The sequence below is a fragment of the Semicossyphus pulcher genome, unplaced genomic scaffold (genome assembly GCF_022749685.1).
Source record: "Semicossyphus pulcher isolate SPU_LCO1_2020_fin unplaced genomic scaffold, fSemPul1.0.p SCAF_7, whole genome shotgun sequence".
Classification (NCBI taxonomy): domain Eukaryota; kingdom Metazoa; phylum Chordata; class Actinopteri; order Labriformes; family Labridae; genus Semicossyphus; species Semicossyphus pulcher.
This window is the reverse complement of record NW_027211748.1, coordinates 16,291,509-16,298,389: the sequence shown is the minus strand read 5'-3', so window position 1 is coordinate 16,298,389 and position 6,881 is coordinate 16,291,509. Positions and strand designations below refer to the sequence as shown.

The following is a 6,881-nucleotide window of genomic DNA, read 5'->3' as shown; positions in this document are numbered from 1 at the left end:
CGTGTTCGCTGTTAATTGCTGCCACCTGGTGGTGTAGCATATAAACTACAGTATTGCCGTAAAGTAAAAAATATTCATTGTCAAACTAAGAGCTGTTCTTGTTTAGTTGTGTGAGTCTAACAATTCTAAATATAAACATGTAGGTCTATTTTACACTATTAAACGTGCTCATCAACATGAAATAAGCAAACAGGTAGACGTGAAAATAACATGGAACGTTCCAGACCGTTGGCTCCTCCCTGCTCGGCTCTGATTGGTCAGTTCGGGAAAGAGGAAATAAAACATTGATGGTTCCTCTCCTCTTCTTCAGCCTGTGGATGCTCCTCTGGTAGCTGTGTGCACAGCGTTTTGTCAGTAACGCTTGTTTTCGTCAAGGTAGGTGATTTCTTTAGCTGCGGCGTTTTTGCCTTTGATTTTTGTGCACATTCAGTTATTGTTTTACCTGTGAATTGGTCTCGGTTAGCTCGCTGAAGCTACTCAGGTAAGTCAGTTATTAAGGTCAACACTGGGCTAGCTAGCTTAGTAATGCTAGCTGATAGATGAAATGCTAAACCAATGATAACTGACCTGTATTTTGTGAAGGACTTTACGAAACAAAGATGTGTTTCAACGCTAAAAAATAAAATATCACCTCAATAAGTATTTCATGGATGTGTTCCAGTTATTGCTCTCAGCTATAGTGTGTAGCAGGCTAAAGCTATCAACATATGTTGTGCAAACACTATGAGAGTGAACTAGATATTGACACATAATCCATTTCATAGGACGTCTCTTACCATGAATACATTTAATTCTGTCTTGATTTATTTCTAAATCGAATAAACAAACAGAAGTTTCTGTAAGTTATGAAAGAACAGCTAAGTTGTACAAACTGAAATTTGATTATTTATTTGTTTCTACCCTCCAATCTCGTTGCTTTAATTTCAAAACAAAAGCTCATGACTCATGACTCAGATTATCCCGGCAAGAATTAATAGGCTTGTTCTGCTGACATCATAGCCTGGATTCATTGAGCGATATTTTAAGAAACTATTCATGAGAATAAAGAGAGAATTTGTGTTGTCACGATATCAACATTTTGACTTTGATACCAATACCAAGTTCAGTATCACAATACTCGATACAGAAACGATACTTGAAACTGAAAGGATACTGGTTGGATACTCAATGCCTAATAGATCAGAAACAGGATGATCAGGATAAAGCGTCACATTTTGGAATTCACAGTTTCTTAAAAACCTTGCAAACCTGGACAAACAAATATGTTTTTCGTCAGGTCAGAAAATTGTCAATTAAGGGTCAAAGGTAAAGGTAAAGCCACACAAAGCCTCTACACCTCTCTCGTCTTAGTTAGATACCGTAAGTTAAATTATTGAAAACAATGTGAGATTGCTGGACAAATCTCAAACAAACTTCAGTTTTGTGTCAAATTATTCAGAAGACCTTCATATTCTAACTGCAGTTTCAATGCTAAAGAAAATTATAGCCACATAAAACCTCTACATCGCTCTGGTCTTATGTATATCTATCATACTAGCATTTATTTTTATCACGAGAAATGTCACAATAGTGATGTGGATTTGTGATTATTTTTAGATGATGTTGTTAAGCTCTAGTTAACAGCCTTCATATCCTCTGTATTACAGGAGGGGGGACCTACAAACCGCCAACATGTCGAGCAAAAGGGCCAAGGGAAAGAACACCAAGAAGCGTCCTCAGCGAGCCACCTCCAATGTGTTTGCTATGTTTGACCAGTCTCAAATTCAGGAGTTCAAGGAGGCTTTCAACATGATCGACCAAAACAGGGACGGTTTTATTGACAAAGAAGACCTTCATGACATGCTGGCCTCATTAGGTAAATGTAACACAAACATTAAGACTTGGAATACTAATGTTAGCTTTCAAAACAGTCCTAAAGGTAGTTTCACTAAGAAGCAAATTGTTTTTTGAGATGATATTTAACAAAGATTAGCAATGAAGAAACTTCCCACTTCCCACACTGGTAGCACCTGTTTCTATAAAGCCAGTGTGCTACCAGTGTGGGAAGTGGGTTATAGTGAGTGTCATTAATCCTAATGACTTTGATCATCTCCCAGGTAAGAACCCCACAGATGAGTACTTGGAGGCAATGATGAATGAAGCGCCTGGGCCAATCAACTTCACCATGTTTCTCACTATGTTTGGAGAGAAGCTGAACGGCACAGATCCTGAGGATGTGATCCGCAATGCTTTTGCCTGCTTTGACGAGGAGGGCACAGGTGGGTACAATTTTTCTGAGTGCTCTTCTCAGTGTCCACAGACCAAATGCTGTTAGCACATGTTTTATAAGAAGTATATAATTCATTTGGTTGTGCTGATTTCATGGTAAAAGCAGAATCCTTGTTTGCATAATGTTCTAGGTCGTTGACTTCTGTTTTGCTGGAATTAAAAAAAAGAATGTCATGCAGGTATGATCCAGGAGGAGTACCTGCGGGAGCTGCTCACTACGATGGGTGACAGATTCACAGATGAAGAAGTGGACGAGCTCTTCCGAGAGGCGCCCATTGACAAGAAAGGCAACTTCAACTACGTAGCATTCACACGCATCCTAAAGCATGGCGCTAAGGACAAAGATGATTAGTGACCGAAGCTGCTCTGGACGAGATTTATTCTGTACATCATGTGTGTCTTTAATGGGTCGTCACTTAGAACAGCTATATCCAGTTATATCGCTCATGATAAGCTTCACTGTGGTAAAGCTCACTGAAGGTCATTTGTTTAAGCTGCTTGTTGGACCCCCCTCCAACTCCTCTACCCTACTCTCAAAGCTCATTTTGCACATCTGTGAAAACACCACTAAAGGGTCTGTATAAGCTCTCATGGGAAAGCTGGAAATAAACTGAAACATGGAGTCTGATAACATGACTGGTTTTGGTTTTGCTGTATTTATATTGTGTATTTGAAGGAAATTTGCTTATTAAATTATGTTCTGAGATGAATCACAGATTCTCTTATGATTTTTCCAAATAGGTTTTATTTTAAAACAAACCAAAACAGATACATCAGAGTTGGTTTAAAGCAATTCCACAGTTCACAAGTTTTTCAAAGATGCATGATTACACAGGAGGAATCACTGGATTAAACAAATGGTGCTGACTCAATTTAGGATAGAAAATAGACACTATATGGCCAAAAGTGTGTGAACAGAATTGTGTACTTCTTTGGCTATTCTTAGGGCTTGGGTTGAAACTAATGTTATTTTCTCCTTTTATGTTTAAAACCATAGATCTATGAAACAGTGTAAATTTATATTCATACCTAATGCTATTGAATTAATTATATGCTACAGAGATATTCAGTTAAGTATAACCTGACAACAAGCGTTACAATTAAGACACTTGACATGCAACACAGATGATAAGCCTGGCTTTATCTTACAACATTAGCACCTGATGTCACCGATGATCTCTGCAGCCAGGATCCAAAATCCTTTGAATGACCTTTCCAGAGGAGCAGAGATTATAAAGCATAGCAGATTGGTGCTTGCTGTTTGGGTGTCCACATACTTTTAGCCACGTGTGTAAAAACCTTCATAAACACTCCACATCACAATTAGAAGAAAAAGAAAACACATTTCTCTGATGTAGAGTTTGTGAGGTACTGGGTGATAAACTGGTGACAGTTTTTTGACATCATGGATAATTCTGACAGACATTCAGCACAAGTTTTGGATGCTTTAAGGGGATAAACATTTGCCACATCATAGTATGTCTGTGGTTAGAAGGAGCACTTCATATCTGTCTTGAACCCAGAGAACGTATCCCAGATGTACCCAGGATCCTCCTCTTCACATCTGGGATGAGAGCTCTCTTATACACACACCACGCCAACAATAAATAGAAAAGGAGCTGCTCCACAATTTCTGTACACTTTGCAGTTGCTCACAGAGCAATGTATAGGTGAGATAATGGGAGACTCTTCAGCTCTACTCTGCCAGAGCAAGATTTTTCGACTGGATCTTTGAGAGGTGGTCTGATATACAAGCCTCGATCTTGTCGCATTGTGCCAGGAAATCCTATAGATGGAAAAGAATCCCACTTTATAATCTTGCTCAGTATTCTCAGTGATTTGAGTGACACAGAAAAAGGTCTTACCTGCACTGTCTTTACAAGTCCCTTTTTCTTAATTTTGCAGTCATTGAAATTATCAGGGAGACTCTGTTAAAAGACGTGACAGTTCAGGGTTAGATGTGAAGAAAAAACAACATTAACAAGAACAATTAACATATACAGAAAAATAATTCACCATAGCATCGATCTGCTCCAGGATCTTCATGAACTGTTCAGATGCTATTTTCACTCTGTGGTCAAGTTTACCCAGCGCCTCTGCCTGGAGGTCTTTGGCCAAGAAGCCCTGTGGAAAAATGAGTGATAAAATGTAAATAGAAATAGCTAATGCATGCAATATTAAGCATCTTAAAAACATCTTAAAAACCCATGATTGCTTACATTCTTGAGTCCAGTCAACTCCCCGTCAACCTTTTCCAATTTTTTTGCCGTCTGTTCGACAGACTTCTCAATGTCTTTCAGCTTCTTTAGTTCAACCTCTTCCTCAGGACTGTTCTGTTCGTAGATTAATGTAAGTATTTAATAAAATATATTCGGTCAAACATCAAAGACATAATACATGTAAAGAACAGCCTTACCCGCTTGCCAATCATCATCAGTTTGCAGCCTTCTTTTACTCCATAGCTGGTCAGACTCTCCTCCATGTCCTTCAGAGATTTTCCTGGAATTCCGGGATGGACAAGCCGAGGTAAGAGTTAGATTTATAATGTGACGTTCAAACTCACTTGCCTGTGAATAAAGAGTAAGGAGAACAGGATACCTTTAAAGATGAGTTTCTGTGAGGTTTGGGGAACTCCAGTAGCTTGTGTGAGAGCATCTGCCAGATCTTTGACTGTGGGGCCTTTGCCATCATCCTGGCCCGTTAATGTGATGCTGTGCTTCGTAGATCCTGAATGGGGAGAGAGAAATAATGGCTGCAACTCTGAAAATATCACAATAAATACTTCCCTATGAGGAAATTAGTATCTAAACATCGGAGAACAATGTGGATTTCTTAGATGTAAATGGGGATTTTATTATTTTAAACTGATTGTAGTCAGAAAATGTTACTCTTAAAACTGATGACTTTATGTTGGCAAAGTACTTCAACATACACTGGATGTTACTGGAAAAATCCAGTGTAAATCTATTTTTAGACAAACATATACATAAAAACTGATTGCCAGATTACAAAAAAGGCATTCATAAATCAAATCTGACTGTAATAGACTAATTCGAGGGCGATGTTTTTTCAGAATTCTACCCCGTATGTAGGCATAAAAAGTGTTAAACTTAAGTCAACGTTATCGACTGTACCGTAGTTACCGGTACTCGCAAATGTGAGAGCTAACTTAGCTACATTAGCCATCCATTTCCTAGCTACTCGAGCGATGTTCGAGGGATACTAACTTACATTTGCACGTCTTTCTATTTCCTATCAATAATCTTGTAACATCATACAAAATGTTATTACCGTATGCAACTGTCACTGTTATCGTTTGCTCTGACATTTTGGTTTACAGCGTCCTTTAATCACAACATGAATCACACAGCAGGCTACAGTTGCTGGATGCTAACTACTTCCGGGACACACCGGAAACCGTTCTTCTGTTCTTCAAGGGTTTTCATATTTTACTTGATTTACTTCATAATGAATCTTACATAATAATGTATCTTCTAATAACGGAACTGTAACAGCGGAAAGTGTTTAACACTCACACACAGTTAAAAAAATATTGTTAGTTTTTACATCATTTTGCTTTGAATACCTTACTATGGTTCATATTTAAAGAGCTGTAGGCAAACTTTGCAAAAATTAGTCACAAAGTCACACCTTTTATATAGAGTGGCATATAAAAAGGAATTGTGTATACACTGAACTTTCAACTGGCTCTGTGGCGCAATGGATAGCGCATTGGACTTCTAGTTAAACGCTTGTGAAGTGATTCAAAGGTTGTGGGTTCGAGTCCCACCAGAGTCGGGATTTTGACAGGGTACTCTCTTGACCTGTTTCATCTCCAAAGAACATTGCATTGAACAACGTTTCCCGACATGTAAAACAACTATCACGTGACCATGACATGTTGACGTCTTCATCCTGGGTAAACAATTTACAACGGAGTTTCACCCTCAACTATATGTTTATGTGTACAGTTTTATTTATTTTCAAGAAATAAAAATAGATTTAAAGGTCAAAGGTTGTAGGTTCGAGTCCCACCAGAATCTGTAAGTTCTTGCACACTTTACATAATAAACTCTTTCAGTTCCTTTATTAATATTCTTGTATGTTATAATTATACTTAAACTTTTATCTCCTCTCGTCAAAAGACAAACCTAAAACCTCCAAACCAGGCGCTGTGCTGCAGTGGCTGTTAGACAAACTAAAGCTTGGTTATTGGGTTAACTGGATGAGAGTAGAAAGCTCGAGGCTGAGGAGCAGCACACTCGTTTTCCTTGTATGATTGTTCTTTATTTTATGCTGCTGTGAAAACATGAAGTTGTACCGATTACATCAATAGTAGTTGAGATGTCACAAATTTACCAGATCTACCAGACAACAAACAATGAGACACACAACTTATATATAAATAAAAGCACTGTTTCTTTTTTAACTTTAGTGTTTACAGATAAAACAAAAGATATATGTTGTAATTAGTGAGCTTTTGAGCCGTTTCTTGTTTCCCACCTGTATGCTAAGCTAACCGTCTTTTAGCTGCCGTTTTATATTTAATAGTCTGGAGGAATCAATCTTCTCCTCTGACTCTAGGCAAGAAAGCAAATGTGCATACTTCCCAG

At 38.2% G+C, this 6,881-nt stretch overlaps 2 protein-coding genes and 1 non-coding gene across 4 annotated transcripts; 2 read left to right on the top strand and 1 right to left on the bottom strand.

Annotated features, from left to right (window-relative positions):
- Positions 1-284: 284 nt before the first annotated feature.
- myl12.2 (myosin, light chain 12, genome duplicate 2) lies at positions 285-2,978 on the top strand. Of its 2 annotated transcripts, none has more exons than XM_069684079.1 (4): positions 285-375; positions 1,647-1,855; positions 2,097-2,258; positions 2,448-2,978. In XM_069684079.1, exons 2-4 carry the CDS (start codon positions 1,672-1,674, stop codon positions 2,618-2,620), a joined length of 519 nt encoding a protein of 172 aa, XP_069540180.1. In that variant the 5' UTR covers positions 285-375; positions 1,647-1,671; the 3' UTR covers positions 2,621-2,978. The 2 variants fall into 2 exon arrangements, with proteins under 2 accessions (XP_069540180.1, XP_069540179.1); XM_069684078.1 differs by having other exon boundaries at positions 2,436-2,978.
- A 27-nt stretch (positions 2,979-3,005) lies between these two features.
- bag1 (BCL2 associated athanogene 1) lies at positions 3,006-5,665 on the bottom strand. The gene is made up of 7 exons (XM_069685190.1): positions 5,560-5,665; positions 4,867-4,995; positions 4,685-4,767; positions 4,488-4,601; positions 4,285-4,392; positions 4,134-4,196; positions 3,006-4,054 (listed from the first exon to the last, which is right to left on the bottom strand). Exons 1-7 carry the CDS (start codon positions 5,594-5,596, stop codon positions 3,965-3,967), a joined length of 624 nt encoding a protein of 207 aa, XP_069541291.1. The 5' UTR covers positions 5,597-5,665; the 3' UTR covers positions 3,006-3,964.
- A 309-nt stretch (positions 5,666-5,974) lies between these two features.
- On the top strand, positions 5,975-6,066 carry trnar-ucu (transfer RNA arginine (anticodon UCU)). Its single transcript is given in 2 exon segments — positions 5,975-6,011; positions 6,031-6,066. It is a non-coding gene; the product is annotated as a tRNA-Arg (tRNA).
- The last annotated feature ends 815 nt before the right edge of the window (positions 6,067-6,881 follow it).